Raw genomic sequence first — 19,490 nt, 5'->3', positions numbered from 1 at the left:
AGAAGAAAAAAGTCAGTGGGTTCATAATACCTGATTTTAAGACTTACTATTAAGCTATAATAATTAAGGCAGTGTGATATTGGCATAGACAAATAGGTCAATGAAATCAAAGAGAGATTCCAGAAAAAGACTCACACAAAAATATCAAATGTTAGACAAACACATTGTAATTCAATGACAAAATGATAATTTTAACAACAAATCACATTGGATCAAATGAACATCCACACGTAGAAAAAATGAACTTTGACCTGCACTTTCTGTGTCATACAAAATTAACGTTAAATGGATTTTAGATCTAAACATAAAATATATATATGTAAAACATTTAGAAGAAAACAAAAGAGAAAATATTTGTGTCATGATTAGGCTGCAAATTCTTAGAAAACCAAAAGTAGGATCACGAAAAGAGAAAAAAAAAAAAAAAACAACAGATTTCATCAAAGTTAATGGTTTTGTTCTGGGAAAGATACTGTTAAAGAGAATGAAAACGAAAACTACGGATTAGGAGAAAATATGTGCAAATAATATATCTCATAGAAGACTTCTAGAGAATATACAGATGCTCCTTGACTGACAATGGGCTTATGCCTCAATTAATCTACTGTAAGTTAAAACATAATAATTGACAAATGCATTTAATACACTTAATCTACCAAACATCACAGCTTAGCCTAGCTGACCTTGGACATGTTCAGTATACTTACATTAGCCTATGGTTGAGCCAAATCATCTAATACAAAGCCTATTTGTTCATCAATACATAACATTTTTGCATATTTATGAGATATGTGGGATATTTTCTTATATGCATAGACTGTGTAATGATCATGTCAGGGTATTTAATATATTCACCACCATGAGCATTTATCATTTGTGTATGTTCAGAACATTTCACTTCCTCAATTCTAGCTATTTTGAAATGACCAATATATTGATGTCAACTATAAGCACCATACTAAACGATCAAACATTAAACTTATTACTTCTGATTATATGTTTGTACCCATTAACCAACTTCCATTCATCCACCCTCCGGCCCCACATCCCATGCATCCTTCTGGGACTCTGCTGACTACCATTCTACTCTCTATCTTCATGACATCAACTTGTTTAGCTACCACACAGGAGTGAGTGCCTGTTATATTTGTCTGTGTCTAGCTTATTTCATGTAACATAATGATCTCTAGTTCTATCCATGTTGCTGCAAACAACACTTCATTCTCTTCTATGGTTGAATATTATTCTCGTGTGTAATTATACCAAATTCCCTTTATTCATCCATCCACTGATGGACACTTAGGTTGATTTCTTACTGTTGCAATAAACACAGGGGTACAAATATTTCTTTAATATGCTGATTTCCTTTCCTTTGAATATATACCAAATAGTGGAATTACTGGACTGTGTGGTAGTTCTAATTTTAGTTTTTTGAGAAATCTCCATACTGCTTTTGCATAATGGCTGTACTAATATACACTGTCACCAAAAGCATATGAGAGTTCCCTTTTCTCCACATCCTCACCTGCATCCATTATTTTTTTCTCTTTTTAATAGCCATTCTACCTGGGGTAAGATGATACGGCATGTTTGGTTCTGACTTGCATTTCTCTGATAATTAGTGATGTTAAGCATTTTTTCATATACCTATAAGCCATTTATATATTGTCTTTCAAGAAGCATTTGTTTAGATCCTTTGTCCACATTAAATGGGATTAGTTCTTTTGCAGTTGAGGTGTTTAAGTTCCTTGCATATTCTGGATATTAGTCATTTGCTAAGTCAATAGTTTGTAAAATTGTCTCCCATTTGTCAGGTTGGGTCTTCATTTTGTTGATTGTTTCCTCTAATGTACAGAAGATTTTTAGTTTAATATACTTCCATTTGTCTATTTTGGGTTTTTTTGGTCCATGTTTTAGGAATGTCAGCCATAAAACTTTTGCCTAGACAAATGTCCTGGAGTGTTTCTCCTATTTTCTTCTAGTAGTTTAATAGTTGTGGGTCTTATGTTTAAGTCTTTAAGTCTTTAATCGATTTTGAGTTGATTTTTTATATGGTGAGAGAGAAGGGCCATTTCATTATTTTGCATAGTTATCCAGTTTTCCTAGCACCATTTATTAAAGGTGGTGTCCTTTCCCCAGTGTATGCTCTTGGCACCTTTGTAATAAATCAGTTGGCTATAAATACATGGGTTTACTTCTGGGTATTTTATGCTGTTCCATTGGTATATAGTCTGCTTTCATATCAACACCATGCTGTTTTGGTTACTATAGCCTTGTAATAAATGCTGAAATCAGGGAAGATGATGCCTCCAGCTTTGTTCTTTTTGCTTAGGATTGCTTTGGCTATTTGGGTTATTTTTTGGTTTCACACAAATTTTAAGATTATTCTGTTTCTGACAGGGACTAGACTCTTAAAATGGAGCCATGCTCCAGTTGCCTAAGACTCAGGGGGTGCACAGAATCCAGCAAGAGCACCCTTTCTAGAGCAATGCCATTGCACGAACTTCACGGAGCTCCCTGTGCCAGTCTTGGGGCCCATGGGGTTCAAGAACTCCCCCACAGTTAGGATTACAGGAGTCTGCAGCAAGAATGTGGACACCTAGGGATCTCTCACTTACCCCAACTCTACACTGAGGAGCCTCTCCAGGCTTCTGGTTGATCCTAGCAAGGCTGTCCACCTCTCCTCCCTCTCCTCAGGTGTTTCCGGTCACTTCTCTGCTGAACTCTAGCATTCTCTTTTAGACGATTTATTTAAAGTGTGATTACCTACTCACTATTTTGGTTCTTCTTTGTGGAGAAGTGTCCTGTGTCTCTAGTCAGCCATCTTCAAAAGCCTCCAAAAAAAGGAGTATCTATGTGCCACACATCACTAGCCCAGGAAGAGATCAAAAGTAAAAGTATGTCGAAATTGCAATAGTTTTGCACCACTGTAAAATCTAAACTTAAGTCAGGGACCATATCAGACAATTTTCTGACTCTATAACAGTGTGAAAGCAATATGTATTCAGTAAAAACTATACTTCAAATTTTGAATTCTTGGGCTAGCAATTCTATTTTCCTGGGCTAGCAATATGTATGATATTCTCTCGTGATGCTGGGCAATGGCAGCTAGCTATAGCTTCCAGTCAGTCATGTGATCACAAGGGTAAACAACTGATTCTCTAGAGTGTACTCTATTTTTGACCTAGGATATTTTCAATTTGCAACAGGTTTATCAGGATGTAAGGCCATTGTAAGTTGAGGAGCATCTGTGTTTCTTTCGCCTGACTCTACCTCTCAAATCAAAATATTATCACTTTAAAAACTCTTCAGGTGTAATAATTCATGCCATACATTACTGAAAAACATATTTAAGATAGTATGTTCTATACCTTATAGGGAGCCAGAATTCTCTGCCTGAACTTTTCAACTGTTTCTTGACCCATAGAAGACCACGTATTGACAAATGCTTCAGCTTTGTCTTGTCTAAGATGAATGTTCTCTAATTGCTGCTGCAAAGCTGCTGGCTTCACATTGTGATATACTGCCTATTAAAAAGAAAAAAAAATTACATATGTCCCTCATCTTCATACAGAAACCTTAAACTATAATAAGTACAAAATTATTTTTAAATGACTTAAGTCAAAAAAAAAAAAAAAAAACCTCATGGTCCTATTACAGACATTTTTGGTTATTTTACAAATAATAAAATACATGACCAAGAGCTGGAAGATTCAAGATTAAATGGCCTAAATTATTCAAGATGATTTTTTTTTCATTTTTGCCTATGCTTTAAGTAATCCTAAATCCACTTAATAACCAAAAAACTTCTTCTTTGCTTTGGCTATGTAAATAGTACCCTAATTAAGATTTCATTTATTTCACTTAATCATTTCAAATAAGTATACAACAGTTTTGTTTCCCAACTAACAATTTTTTTCCAAGAAGCACTTTCTCAAAATTACCTTATCTATCAATTTTCTACAGGCTATATAATTAAAAGTTGTAAAAAATTTTAACAGTGATGCCAGTTCTGTTCCTTACATTATTCTAGAACACCATGCTATGCTGTCCTACTCAATGATCCTTTTCTCTTACTGAACACCCACCAAAAATTAGAACCGCATTTATCTTTGTGATCTATAATGTATGTAGGGCTGTAGTAGATAACTGCCAGCTTGTCCTCTTAATATGTTCATTAAAATGCTCATGAAGTTACAAAACTATTTAAACTTTTATTTCACAAATATTATTTTTAATCAACCAACAAGAATTTATGAGGATCTATTTTAAGCCCACCAATGTGTTAGGCTTATATAAGATACACAAAAATATGATCCTGCTCCCCACAAATTAGAATCTGGTGAAGGAGGCATAACTAACACATATGAACTGCTGAAAGACTAACAGTGTGCTCTACTGTGATGAGCCAAGGATTTTTAAAAATCCAAATAAAGGAAGACTGAAAGTATAAGGGGTCACAGCTCAAGCAAAGGAGATGAGCCTTGAATAGCAGCTTAAATCATGAAGTGAATTTAGATGAGAAAAAGGGATGCAGAAGGCAGCTTAGTAGCACATAACATGACAATACTTCTTTTCTAAATGTCTGTCTTACCAGCCTAGTCAATACATCCCCCAAATCATTTAATATCTTAAGTAAAATACGTCCATTTTTCCATTATACCAAGTACTAACGAATTAAAATCTTTCATAACTGTCTCAAATCAATGAAGTCTCAATTCATATTTTCAAATACTTTATAATATTCAGGTATTTTTACATTGAAATTGTTAACTAAAATATATTCACAGCTTCCATCTTGCATACTTTTTAATTAAAAAAACAGAATGTTAAAGATATCATAACAATACAAATATGTAGTAAACAAATCATGGTTAGAAAATTTGAGGCAACAAAAATACCTGTTCTAAAATAAATGATATTGTTTCAAGAACTAGGTGAAGATCTTGTTTCTCTAGAGAAAATGCCACTTGAAGTTTTTCTTCCTCTTCTTCACTGAAACTGCTCTCAGCCTATAATACAAATAGCAATCTATTAGCACATATTCAGATATTCAAAATTCATACTTGACAGAAGATTCATTTATTCGTATATGAGATGAGAACTTTAAAGGAAAATACATGGTGAAAAGAAATTGATGTGCATGTAAATTTATAAAATGTATGATGCTCATTTCTAGACCTTTGTAAACAAAATAAATTAGATTCAACAAATATCTTGCGGTGACTCAGAGCCCTGTGCTAAGGGGCTCATGTATCCTAAAGAACTGCTGAGATACATGGATGATTTTTAACTAGAGCAAAAACAAATCTAAGACTTCTGTCCTTTTATGTTTCTTGGGTCTGATTGTCATAACTCTTCCATTTCATCTCATGATCAGCAGTCATTTCTTAAAGCTGCCTACATGCCCCATGACAGCATCTTCAAACCAACCCCCAGTTTGCTATTTTTAGTGTGCCATGGTCAGGAACCCAGAGAACTGACCTCTCAAAACTAGATATACAGCACTGTTACCTCAACAGGCTTCGTGTGAGGGCCTCAAAGTCTCTCCTATGAAGCCAAGTACATGAGTTTTTTTATTGCATGAGCTGTGACAGTTATTTCTGAAGTGCAAAGGCCACGAATGTTTATTTCTAAGTTCCCAGCTATGGAAGTTCATCTGACTTCCATTAGTATTTCCCAATGCAAACTGCTGGCACGCTGAATGAGACAATTCTTTGTGCAGGACTGCCCTAAACACTGCAAAATATATATATTTTTTGAGACGGAGTCTCGCTCTGTCACCCAGGCTGGACTGCAGCGGCGCAATCTCGGCTCACTGCAAGCTCCACCTCCCGGGTTCACGCCATTCTCCTGCCTCAGCCTCCCAAGTAGCTGGGACTACAGGAACCTGCTACCACGCCCGGCTAATTTTTTGTATTTTTAGTAGAGATGGGGTTTCACCATGTTAGCCAGGATGGTCTCGATCTCCTCACCTCATGATCCGCCCATCTCGGCCTCCCAAAGTGCTGGGATTACAGGCGTGAGCCACTGCGCCCGGCCAACACTGCCACTGCGCCCGGCCAACACTGCAAAATATTTCTAAAGTCCCTGGACATTAAATACCAGCAGCAGCCTCCACACATTGTAACAAACAAAGAAACAAAATATCCATGTATTTGTATATGCCAGGATGAGCCAGGAATATGGCCAAAGAGGACTCCCAGATCCATAATCTGGCATGCCCACATTCTATACCTAAGTTGTCTTTGTTCCCTCATACTGATTCCTACTCGGGATTCCAAGGAATCAGTCTGGACAAAAACATATCTTCTGCCCATAAACAGATCAAACTTGGTAAAATAAAAGTACCAGTAGAGGCGCAACAAAATCCCAAAACCTCTTCACCAATCTGCCTGCCTCAGTTTCACTATTCTAAGAATTCTGCCTCAAGGCAAAGGCCAACTTGATGAAGTCGGGGCACATAAAAGAAAGTTGGCAGATCCTGAAATGCAGTGCAAACTTGACTGAAGAGCCCTTATCAAAATAGGAGCCCTTCTAAAAGATGATCCCCTGAAACTGTACAGGAGAAAAACAATTACACCTTTCCTGACATTTTCTTAGCAGGCAAGTATTCACATACATGTTTCTTTATTTAAAAGTACCTGGACATTAAATGCCAGCAGGACCGGTAACTTCACTTTTCAACAAGCACCTCTATTCCTCTCCACTCCCCTACCTCTGATGACAAAGCATTCAAGCTCCTCCATGGAATTCTTCAGCCACTCAGTTAACTCTAAGATAGATACTAAATCATTCTCAACTCCATACATGACTGAGAATGTCAAAGACAAACATCACAATTTTCTGTGCAAGTGCTCCATTCTCCCTCAGTGTGAAGAACAAAAGATGTGTGTAAGAGTTTCTTGTCCCATATTGTTACACACAAGTAAGCACCCACCAGCTCAAGAAATAAAGCAGAATATCTGTATAGCCCACAACATTCGCTTTTGGGCCAATTTATGAAATGTTCTATACCCTTTCTTGAGGTTTCGTGTAATAAGGGACAGAGTTACGGAGCCAAGCTGCCTTACTAGCTAGCTGTGTGACCTTGGGAAAGTTACTTAACCAATCTCTGTCTCTATCTTGGTTACCTCATAGATAAAATGAAGATGACCAGAGATGACCACAGTACCTACTTTTTCAAGTTGCCGTAAGGATTAGATGAGCTAGTAACACAAAGCCATTAGCATCACACCAGTGAAAAAGAAACCAATGTAACTTTATGAATAGCAAATACCACAGAATGTTGCTGCTATCATTGCAGTTTCTCCTTTCTCTCCATCCACATCACAAATTCCTTAGAAAAAGGAATATATTATAGAAGACTGAGGTTTGTTTTGTGTTTTCCACAGCAAGGAAAATAATTAACTCTAAGAATATTTACTGAGTGCCAACTATACTAGTAGCAATGTATTAGGAATGGGAACTATAAAGATGAGTAAGACATAATCCTCAAGATATTTAAAACCAGAGGAAGACCCATTAATAGGTTTAAGGGATTTGGTTGCCTTCTAATCATGAAACAAATACTTATGAGGCAGTACTAAAATTAGGTGAGAATGAATTAAAGCACAGAAGAAAGAACAAATTGCTGAGCCTGAGACTGTGAAATCCTTGAAGGATGAACAGGTACTCAGTAAAGAGAAGAAGGCCATTTATAGGCAAGGGAAAGAATATATGCATAGATACATTGCTGAAAAAGTTCATGGCATGTTGTAGTAAATAGGCACCATCCAGTGTAACTGGAGCACTTACAAAATGAGACTGTAGACTGCAACCATATTATAATGGGACTTGTACACAATGTTAAGCATTTTAAACTTTTCTCCATGGGGCAATGGATAGTCACTGATGGTTTTGAACACTGTGAAAATTATAATCCACCTTTGTTTTAGGGAAAAAAAGATTAGAAAGTAATTTACATAGTATTATGAAGCACTAGAAAACAAGAAGACTATAGGCAGGGAAATCAGTTTGAAGGTAACTATTGTCATCTAAAAAACAGGTAATAAGGATTTGACGTAGAATTGTGAGAACTTGGACTTGAAAGACACTTCGAAGGGGAAAGGCATGGTTTTGAGGCTGGCTCTTGGCGAGGAAAAAGAAGAGGAAAGAGTAAGAGTCTTGGTTCTCACTGGATGATGATACCCGGCACTGCATAGAGCAGTTAGTGTGTGCTCCATAAATACGTCAGATGGAATCAAATTTTTATAACTTGATAAATTAACTTGGATTGGGCCAGGTAGAGAATTACAAAGCATTCGCATGTCCAAAACAACCATACCCTTAAAATAAAAGTGAAAGAAGAACAAAATTAACTGAAAGATTAAATACTAGTTGATAGAAAAAAACACAGAATTATTTTTAAGGGGAAAAATCAAACCAAGACATCAGAATTTTTCCCTAAAGTAGATTTTGTAGAACATTAGTCCCAAAATACATACCAAAATAAAACAGATCCAAGGTCAAAACACATTTGGAAAATGTTACCTGCCATAATCACCCTCACATACGTACCACAAACACTAGCATCTAAAATACTCTGAAAAGTTCCATAATTTAAAAAATTTAACTTTATTGAAGACAGAGTTTCTCAAACTTTTGACCACAAAACATTATCAAATCTTCCACAGAACCAGTGTCCCTAAGAACATACTGGAAAAGTTATGGCTTTGCAAAAAGTTCTCCAAATAATCAGACTTTCAATTAAATCAGAAGGAAGATTACAAGGTGTGGAAACACAAAAATACAAACCTTCAGGTGAAGTTTCTGAAGAATCCGAGTGAGCAACCGTGGAAATCTTCCTATATCTATTGCATTGATCAGTGACACTGCTTTCTTCATGCTAAAGAAAATTATAAAACAAAGTTGTAAAATGAGCTTTCCAAGTTGAACTGTACTTTCTATAGTTATCTTAAGTTTTCATTCCAACAACTCTGATTGCTGTATGGTAAATCTGAGTGAAATAAAGAAAAACAGATGACAGCCAGCAAAAAGGGCAGGGCAACCTGAACATTTCCAAAAAGATGCCCCCAAAATTACTTCTGCTGAAAAGGTCCATTTGGCAAATTTTCTCTTGCTTTTGGGCAAACCAAAGTACTAGGGAAAGCTTCTACTCTGCAGCGGAAGAGCATTAATCTAGTAGAGTGTTTATATAACCACTTAACCCAAAAACGGAACTCTGAAAGTGGTGGGAGGAGAGGAATAGCAATTATGGCAATTACACCAAAAACTTAAAGAATACTACAAGGCAAGTAACTTTTCAAATACTATGTACAAAATTATTTGGGGTCACTAAGGACATAGTTATTTTAAAACCCTCTTTCGATTGTAATAATCAACTTCATTATTACAATAATAATCAATTTTGAGATAGGGTCTCGCTCTGTCACCCAGGTTGGAGTGCAGTGGCATGAGCTCACTTCACTACAGCCTCTGTCTCCTGGGTTCTAGGAATCCTCGTGCCTCAGCCTCCCAAGTAGCTAGAACTACATGCACAGGCCACAACGCTGGCTAATTTTTGTATTTTTTGTAGAAATGGGGTTTCGCCCTGTTGCCCAGGCTGGTCTCTAACTCCTGAGCTCAATCAGTCCTGCGGTGGCTCACGCCTATAATCCCAGCACTTTGCAAGGCCAGGGAGGACGTATCACCTGAAGCAAGGAGTTCCAGACCAGCCTAGCCAACACAGTGAAACCCCATCTTTACTAAAAATACAAAAAAATTAGCTGAGCAAGGCAGTGGGCGCCTGTAATCCCAGCTACTTGGGAGGCTGAGGGACGAGAATCACTTGAACACAAGAGGGGAGAGCTGCAGTGAGCCAAGATGGCGCCATTGCCCTCCAGCCTGCACAAGAGGGAAACGCCTTCTCAGGAAAAAAAAAAAAAAAAAAAGAGACATCTGCCCGCCTCAGTCTCCCAAAGTGCTGGGATTACAGGCATGAGCCACAGCACCTGTCCTGTAACAATCAACTTTAAATGATGAGATGAGAACAATTCTTTACTGCACCATATTGGATACTGTTTACTGATGTAGCAGTGTTCCCCAAGACACTGGTATGAGGAAAGAAACTGGCAATCAGAACCAAAGTGAGGCAGGAAAATAGGGTCGGGAGGCTGGGAACATAAGGCTGATTCACACTTCAGCTATGACAGGAAATGTCCTCTATATAGGGCATAGGCGGAGTAAATGACTTTGTAACTTTACTTCATCCTCTTCATTTACATAGGGAGAACACCAAGTAACCAATGGAATCCTCTAGAGGTTATTTAAATTCCCAAAAATTCTGTAGGGGCCCTTCAGCCCCTATGCTCAGGCAACTTCCACACTGTAGAGTGTAGTTTCATTTTCAATAAATTTCTGCATTCTTTCCTCGCTTTGTTTGTGCGTCTTCTCCAGTTCTTTGTTCAAGACGCCAAGAACCTGGACACCCTCCACTGGTAACAAAAGGAATCCAGGAAGAAGGAAAAACTTTAAAATAACTCTTTTCTTCTGGAAGATTCCTGCCCAATTCAAGCACAAAGAAATTATTTCCGAACACTATTTTGCCTATATACTTCAGTACTTTTTCTGTATCCACACACTACCTGCACTATTACTTATTTTTTCACAAATTAAGTCTTTTTTTACTTAAATAATGTTAAAGGGGAACTGTATGTCACCACCATGGACAACCAGCTTAATTTACCATAAGTAGAAATTAACTAAAAATTTGTTTAAAATGCAAACAAAAGCAAATGCTACCAAAGCCAGGCTAGATTCTGTTACCAATCAAAAATTCGGTCCCATATTCGATCCTGACTTAAAAGGGGTATTAACACATGTTGGTCCAGCACCAGTGTGAGCCTTTCTCACCACAGGGTCCGAACGGGAACTGAAATCGGAAACGGAATACCGTCCCACGTGATTCAGCAGCACTCAAGGCAGCGCCCGGGAACTTCTGATACCAAACTCCGCAAACAGTGACGCAGACCTCATGCTTGCAGACCACACGCTTCCATACAGACCTCAGCTGCCAAGCGCACTGTGAGCCCCACAGGTGGACCACCGTGAAGGTAAAGGCGCTACACGGCCCCACGCACTCCGCAGACCCAGCGTCGCGACCTCGGCAGCCCACCCCACCCAACCGGGTCCGCCGCGGCGGCCAGGCGGCAGGCAGCAAGGTCAGCCTTGTGCGAGCCCGCTACCGCAGGAGCTTAACGGATCAGCTACCTGGGGCTCTCCCGTAGGATCAGCGCCGCCGGCACCGCCATCCTCGACTTTCTCGCACTGCCGCCGTCTGTCAGCTGCGCCGAAGCCAGCCAATGGCGGCCGCGGCGGACGGAAAGCCGGAAGGCCCAAGCCGCGCCGGGGCCGCTTTAGAGCTCTGGGGCTCCTGCGACCCCGGCGGCCGGAGACCTGTCCCGCAGTCCTGGAGGGCGGAGAGGGCGGCCCAGTTGTCCTCCCGACACTACAATCGTGTTGGACTTAAGTCTGTGCATATATATGTCTTTGTATTTATGTATTATATATGTATGTACATACGTGGACAGGTGTGTGTGTGTGTGTGTGTGTGTGTGTGTGTGTGTGTGTGTGTGTTTAATAGGGCCGGTTTAAGCAAGTCCATGTACAGACCTGTGTGTGTGTGTGTGTGTGTGTGTGTGTGTGTGTGTGTGTGTGTGTGTGTTTAATAGGGCCGGTTTAAGCAAGTCCATGTACAGACCTGGATAGATATGTGTGTGTATGTATGTGCATATATATATATTATTTTTAATAGGGCAGGTTTAAGCAAGCCCATGTGTACATGCTTGATGCTTGGATACGTGGTGTGTGCGTGTGTGGGTATATTTTTTTAATAGGGCAGATTTAAGTGAGCCTGTGTGTACATACTTGGATAGGTAATGTGTGGGTTCCAGCGTTTGGCCTGCGGAGAGGCAGGCGGTTCAGCCAGCTCCCCTGAGCCTGCCCAGGAAGCTGCGCATCACCCCTCAGGAGAGGTGGTGCCTCCAATTCCACCCTAAGCACTGTGCCATCACCCCCTCCTGTATCTGCATCTGCAGGGCTTGTAGTATGTACGTTCAATTCCTTCAGCAATGTTCAATGAATGAGCGCCTACTGTGTACCAAGCGCTGTTCTAGGCACGGGAGATACAAAAGGCCAAAATTCCTGCTCTCAGGGTTTGCCAGCAGTCTAAATGGACAAGTATTTGTTGCACCCTTCTTTAGAGTCTGACACTGCAGAGCAGGGGAGATGAATCGCTGCAGTGAGTAATGTCAAGGACCTCATCCAAGACTAGGGAGACACCATGTTTGCATAAATACCTTGATCTGCCTTTGAGAAAAACATGGAGTGAGTTAAAGGAATTCAGATGTGGGAGCAGTGAAAGGCATCAGAGGTAAGATCAGGAAAAGCTTCCTAGGGCAGGTGGCAAATGCGGTGGGTCTGCAGAGGTGTGGAGGGTGAGGCAATATGTTTCAGGTCAGTAGAGTAGAAGGACGGTTTGACGTTTGAAGAACAGGAATTTAGACTAGAAAAAGCCTTTAATGACTGGTTGTGGCATGTGCACTTAATCTGGTGAGAAATGGGTAGCCATTAAGTTGTTTTTTGTATCCATTAAATGTTTTGAAGCAAAGAAATTTTGCAATGGGAGTTGGTTTTTTTGAAGGTTGCTGTCAGCAGAATGATGATTGGAGTGGAAAGAGGTAAGCAGGAGGGCTACCTGGAAACTACTGCAATAATCTATGGAAAGCAATAAAATCCTGTGGTACTAAAAAGGCATTGGTGAATTAAAAGATAGTGGATGGATTAGTTACATTTCAGCAGTAGAATATTCAAGAGCTGCCAAAAAATTGAATTTAATTTTCCTTCCTAATTATGTTTTACTTAAATTATTATTTAAATTAGTTGGCATTCCTGGAGCAGCCCAAGAACAACCTAACTGAAAGGAGAAACCAGATTGCAAATTAAATGTGAATAATCTCCACATGGATAATTGAGTCAATTATACAATGTGTTGAACACATACAAATACATTTAGTTCCACAACACTCTACAGTCCCCAATGTATGCATATCTGAAAAAGATGTATGTGAATCTACATAAATTATAGGTCTCTGATCCAAACACAGATTACCTCATCTGCAACTTAAAAGGGTCCCAGTTCCCTCATTCTTTGAATCATTTCCCTTTTGTCTTGATTCCTTTCCTAAAGTAGAACCACTAACCAACTAAAACTGTTTCAGATCCCTAATGAAGTTCACCCTCTGATTGCCTTAAAAATATACAGCCAGAATTTTGAGCAAAAGAGCATCAAGATAGCTCAAATCCCAAATCCGTGTAACCTTGGACAAAGTACTTAACCTCAACAAGTTTCTCATTCTCAATCTGTAATGGGGATGAGAATAATGTCTGTTCCTCTGGATCTTAATGCGATTTAAATAATGTGACGTATGTAAAAGAAATACTCTACCCTCCTTAGAACACAAAACCCAGACCTCTTAAGATTTTCACACAAGCAAGTCTCCAGTAGACACAGAGGCCACTTACTCTAATTCTCTTCATTTTCAATGATGGACTGATTACTTCTTATTACCACGTGTTTCTATAAAGGCGTGATGCTGTGAATAGTTTCACACCTCAAATGAGAACCTCACCCAAGACATTTCTGCATTCTCTGGAGTATAGGCATCTATGTCCATGAAAAGTCCTTTTAGTTGTCTGCTATTATTGTGTGGGAGTCTTAAGTGTCTTCGTAGGCTCTTCAAGAACTTGCTTTAGAATGTGGGTGCTCCTATATTGGGTGCATATATATTTAGGATAGTTAGCTCTTCTTGTTGCCTTGATCCCTTTACCATTATGTAATGCCCTTCTTTGTCTTTTTTGATCTTTGTTGGTTTAAAGTCTGTTTTATTAGAGACTAGGATTGCAACCCTGGCTTCTTTTTGCTTTCCATTTGCTTGGTAAATATTTTTCCATCCCTTTATTTTGAGCCTATGTGTGTCTTTGCACGCGAGATGGGTCTCCTGAATACAACACACCAATAGATCTTGCTTCTTTACCCAATTTGCCAGTCTGTGTTTTAATTGGGGCATTTAGTCCATTTACATTTAAGGTTAATATTGTTATGTCTGAATTTGATCCTGTCTTATGATACTAGCTGGCTATTTTGCCCATTAGTTGATGCAGTTGCTTCATAGTGTCGATGGTCTTTACATTTTCATATGTTTTTGCAATGGCTGGTACTGGTTGTTCCTTTCCATGTTTAGTGCTTCCTTCAGGAGCTCTTATGAGGCAAGCTGGTGGTGACAAAATCCCTCAGCATTTGCTTGTCTGTAAAGGATTTTATTTCTCCTTCGCTTATGAGGCTTAGTGTGGCTGGATATGAAATTCTGGGTTGAAAATTCTTTTCTTTAAGAATGTTGAATATTGGCCCCCCACTCTCTTCTGGTTTGTAGGGTTTCTGCAGAGAGATGTGCTGTTAGTCTGATGGGTTTCCCTTTGTGGGTAAGCTGACTTTTCTCTCTGGCTGCCCTTAAAATGTTTTCCTTCATTTCAGCCTTGGTGAATCTGACTATGTGTCTTGGGGTTGCTCTTCTCGAGGAGTATCTTTGTGGTGTTCTATGTATTTCCTGAACTTGAATGTTGGCCTGCCTTGCTAGGTTGGAGAAGTTCTCCTGGATAATATCCTGAAGAGTGTTTTCCAACTTGGTTACATTCTCCCCATCACTTTCGGGTACACTAATCAAACATAGGTTTGGTCTTTTCACATAGTCCTATATTTCTTGGAGGCTTTGTTCGTTCCTTTTCACTCTTTTTTCTCTAATCTTGTCATAATGCTTTATTTCATTAAGTTGATCTCCAATCTCGGATATCCTTTCTCCCACTTGATTGATACAGCTACTGATACTTGTGTATACTTCACAAAGTTATCTTGCTGTGTTTTTCAGTTCCATCAGGTCATTTATATTCTTTTCTAAACTTGTTATTCTAGTTAACAGTTCCTGTAACATATTATCAAGGTTCTTAGCTTCTTTGCATTGGGTTAGAACATGCTCCTTTAGCTCAGAGGAGTTTGTTATTACCCACCTTCTGAAGCCTACTTCTATCAATTTGTCAAACTCATTCTCCATCCAGTTTTGTTCCCTTGCTGGTGAGGACTTGCGATCCTTTGAATGAGAAGAGGCATTCTGGTTTTTGGAATTTTCAGCCTTTCTGCACTGGTTTTTTCTCACCTTCGTGGATTTATCTACCTTTGGTCTTTGATGTTGTTGACCTTCAGATGGGGTTTTTGCATGGGTGTCCTTTTTGTTGATATTGATGCCATTGTTTTTTGTTTGTTAGTTTTCCTTCTAACAGATCCCTCTTCTGCAGGTCTGCTGGAGTTTTCTGGAGATCCACTCCAGATGCTGTTTGCCTGGATATCACCAGCAGAAGCTGCAGAACAGCAAAGATTGCTGCCTGCCCCTTCCTGTGGAAACTTTGTCCCAGAGGGTACCCACCAGATGACAGCTGGAGGTGTCTGTCTACCCCTGCTGGGAGGTGTCTCCCAGTCAGGAGGCATGGGGGTCAGGGACCCACTTGAGGAGGCAGTCTGTCCCTTAGCAGAGCTCAAGTGCTATGCTGGGAGATCCACTTCTCTCTTCAGAGCCAGCAGGCAGGAATGTTTTAAGTCAGCTGAAGCTGCACCCACAGCCACCCTTTTCCCCAGGTGCTCTGTCCCAGGGAGATGGGGGTTTTATCTATAAGCCCCTGACTGGGACTGTTGCCTTTCTTTCGGAGATGCCCTGCCCAGAAAAGAGGAACCTAGAGAGGCAGTCTGGCTACAGTGGCTTTGCCAAGCTGTGGTGGGTTTGCACCCAGTTGGAACTTCCTGGCAGCTTTGTTTACCCTGAGGGGAAAACCGCCTACTCAAGTCTCAGTAATGGTGGACGCCCCTCTGCCCACCAAGCTCAAGCATCCCAGGTCGACTTCAGACTGCTGTGCTAGTAGTGAGAATTTCAAGTCAGTGGACCTTAGCTTGCTGGACTCCATGGGGGTGGGATCCACTGAGCTAGACCACTTTGCTCCCTGGCTTCAGCCCCCTTTCCAGAGGAGTAAACAGTTCTGTCTTGCTGGCATTCCAGGCGCCACTGGAGTACAAAAAAAACTCCTGCAGCTAGCGAGGTATCTGCCCCAATAGCCTCCCAATTTTGTGCTTGAAACCCAGGGACCTGGTGGTGTAGGTACCCAAGGGAATCTCCTAGTCTGCAGGTTGCGATGACCCTGGGAAAAGAGTAGTATCTGGGCCGGATGGCACCATCCCTCATGGCACCGTCCCTCACGGCTTCCCTTGGCTAGGGAAGGGAGTTCCCTGGCCCCTTACGCTTCCGGGGTGAGACAATGCCCCACCCTGCTTCTGCTCACCTTCTGTGGGCTGCACCCACTGTCTAACTAATCCCAATGAGATGAACCAGGTACCTTAGTTGGAAATGCAGAAACTACCACTTTCTGCATTGGTCTGGCTGGGAGCTGCATACTGGAGCTGTTATTCGGCCATCTTGCCAGCCAAGTAAAATATCCATTGCAAACTTTTATGAAGTCCACCTTTTATTACATTCTGTATTAGCCTGACTTTTCTAGAAAATAAGCCTAGCTATTATACATGCTCAATTGGGAACTATAATTGCAAGGGAGTAGGAATGCAGGCAAAAGGAAACTAAGGAAAGGTAGAGAGAAAGCAAATACAGGGTGGCATGTTATCAAACTGGTTACAGCTTCAAAACCTAGCTTATTTCTCAGTACTCTGGGATATTTCCAGAGAGGCTATTCGGAATCACTGTGTCTTAGAACAACATGGGGTTGGAGTGGAAGAAAGAAATTGAACTCTTTCCAATTTTTTCTTTCTTCATCAAAATCTGTCCTATAACTCATGCTCCTGCATTTCTAGGATATGTCACCTGGTGCCTCTAGGCAGCCTCACTGGAAAATTCAGAGCTTCTGTGGGCCCAGTAGAATAGGAACTGAGTCCTGAAGCTATAGCAGAAGAGGAACCCGTGGTTCAATCCCTGCCCATAGCCCCTTCTCAATCCCCCTCCCTCTGCCCTGCCAAGGGTGGCAGTGAGTGACAGGGGCTTTAAACCATGGGACTATCAAGAGTTTCCAGGGGCCATTTTGTCAGGAAAGTAGAACAACATGCTGAAGCCTTGGAAACAAGTGGGGTGAACTTACCTGAGGAGGGACATAACTTAGAGACAGTTATAGCCTTTAGTGGAGTCTCAAAACAAGAGTTGCTTGGGCCCTAACTGCTTCAGTCTTTATTATGCAGCTTTTTCAATTCATATTCACATAATTTTCCCAAAGTACATCATGGCACAACTTGGAGTAAGGTCTGGTGTAGGTCTGGTGTCAGCCTTCCCTGTATCCTGGAAGCTAACGCTTCCTCTGAGTGTGAGCTTTGTCCTGTTTGGAAGGGCTCCTTTGTGGCATCTACCTACAGCCCCACTGTGTTCTCCCCCTCCCCTCATTAGGCATGATTTATATTTTTGACACCCAGTGAAGTAAAGCCAAGATCTGGGATGTTTTTCTCCCAGAAGTCTCCCCCAACCCTAAGGGAACTCTGAAGACACCAGGGAGCCTCACCCAAATCTATCCTTCGACATTCCAGTCCCAAATGCAAATGATTATCTTTGGAGGAAGAGTAACACCTATTCACCCACCAGAATCGTGTCCCCAGAAACCTAGTCCAGCTGAAATGATCTTTTAAGTAAGTTTTTGATATATATTCTCAAATAGGGGGATGCAGGCATTTTATTATGTACCTCAGATTGTTCTGGCAAAGGATTGGCCAACTATGTGACCCAGTTCTTTAACATTATGAAAGCCTGAAGTCCTACAACTTATCCTGAGTTCATCAGATGCATCTAGCAAATAGACATATAAAGGCAGGAGACTAAAACTATCTGCTACCCATGCCTGACTGCCGGACTGACTATAAAACACAAACTTCATATTCAACAGCTTTGTCACATTCACCTGCAGACACTGTTGGCCCAGTTTTCCTCTTTCCCACCCTGCACTGCACATAGTCTTCCTCTCCTTACCGTCACACACATGCAGTTTCTAGCCCTGTTTTTAGCTCTGCAGTCAGCACTTGCCTCATAGGTGTGAGAGAATCAATTGAAGTGGAGCTGAAGAACAGCCTTCTAGATGGTAAACATGTAATTGTTCATTTCACATTGCCTCCCCAGAGTCCTAGGGGGATAAAGTTTTTAAATTACATAATCTTTATTTTTGAGTTATACGTATGTAAATATTCCTGTTTAACATGATACACATAGGGGATAAAGAATGCTTGAACATAATCTATTCTCTGAATATTTGCACAACAGGCTGTACTGTAGAAAGAAGCAAGAAATGGCCAGGCACAGTGGTTCATGCTTGTAATCCCAGCACTTTGGGAGACCGAGGAGGGCAGATCATGAGGTCAAGAGATCGAGACCATCCCGGCCAACATGGTGAAACCTCGTCTCTACAAAAATACAAAAATTAGCTGGGCATGGTGGTACGCGCCTGTAATCCCAGCTACTCAGGAGGCTAAGGCAGGAGAATCACTTGAATCTGGGAGGAGGAGGTTGCAGTGGGCTGAGATCGTGCCACTGCACTCCAGCCTGGTGACAGAGTGAGACTCTGTCTCAAAAAAAAAAAAAAAAACAGAAGCAAGAAACAGAAAGAGAATAGTATCCAGGTTGTAGGCCACATTTTCCCAGAAAAAACAGTATTTATGTTCTCCCACCCTTAACCAAATGGAGGGTGGGGAAGAGGATGAGAGGGAAACATTTATTAAAATGTAGCAAAAATATACTTTGTAATATATGAACAGATCCCCTCATAATGTGTTCTCAAACTTAAAGTTGAAAACCATCTCAAATTATCACTCATCCATTTTCATTTGCACCTAGTTTTCCCAGTCCTACCTCCCAGAGGCCTGTGCCATTAACAGGACTGATATTTACACATAGGATGTGTGAAAGACAAAGTGCTTTCTTCAGTAATTTTCACCTGTGAGCACCATTTGAAAAGAATCGGTGGACATGTCAGAGCAAGGCAAGATTACAGACTGCCTTTTACCCCACGGCTAATAAAAAAAATAAAGAGTAAACACCATAAATAGACAACAGGAAAAAGAAGTCAAATCATTAATAGGAAACAAAGAAGCATAAGTTAATACTACACTTGAAAAATGATCTGATGAGAAAAGAAACAGAACTTCTGCCTTAGCTAAGCTGGATTCTAAAGGTGGTTCCCAACTTTCTGAAACTGTGCTAGGAAAATAAGGTTTCCACAAAACCATGAGAGTTATCTTTATATCCCCAGACTTGGAGAGGAGCAGAATTGGAGGTATACAGTCAGCCAAGAAGAAATCATGGAAAATCCCTGGAGAATATAGATGCCTGAGGCTGACACAGGACTAGCGGAGTCCAGAGGAAGCTCCAGGG

General features: G+C 40.5%; 1 protein-coding gene across 3 annotated transcripts in view; it reads right to left on the bottom strand.

Moving 5' to 3' along the window:
- The window catches only part of COMMD10 (COMM domain containing 10), a 245,342-nt gene extending 234,023 nt beyond the window's left edge, over positions 1 to 11,319 (bottom strand). For all 3 annotated transcript variants that reach the window (XM_078005113.1, XM_015140615.3, XM_015140617.3), the window contains exons 1-4: positions 11,251 to 11,319; positions 8,797 to 8,887; positions 4,902 to 5,012; positions 3,372 to 3,527 (exon numbers count right to left, since the gene is read on the bottom strand). In XM_078005113.1, the coding sequence (XP_077861239.1) occupies positions 3,372 to 3,527; positions 4,902 to 5,012; positions 8,797 to 8,887; positions 11,251 to 11,291 (399 nt within the window). In that variant the 5' untranslated portion in view covers positions 11,292 to 11,319. The remainder of the gene's footprint in view (positions 1 to 3,371; positions 3,528 to 4,901; positions 5,013 to 8,796; positions 8,888 to 11,250) is intronic.
- Between the last annotated feature and the right edge of the window lie 8,171 nt (positions 11,320 to 19,490).

The sequence above is a fragment of the Macaca mulatta genome, chromosome 6 (assembly GCF_049350105.2).
Source record: "Macaca mulatta isolate MMU2019108-1 chromosome 6, T2T-MMU8v2.0, whole genome shotgun sequence".
Classification (NCBI taxonomy): Eukaryota; Metazoa; Chordata; class Mammalia; order Primates; family Cercopithecidae; genus Macaca; species Macaca mulatta.
The sequence above is the reverse complement of the archived record's forward strand: the minus strand, read 5'-3'. Positions and strand labels throughout refer to the sequence as shown.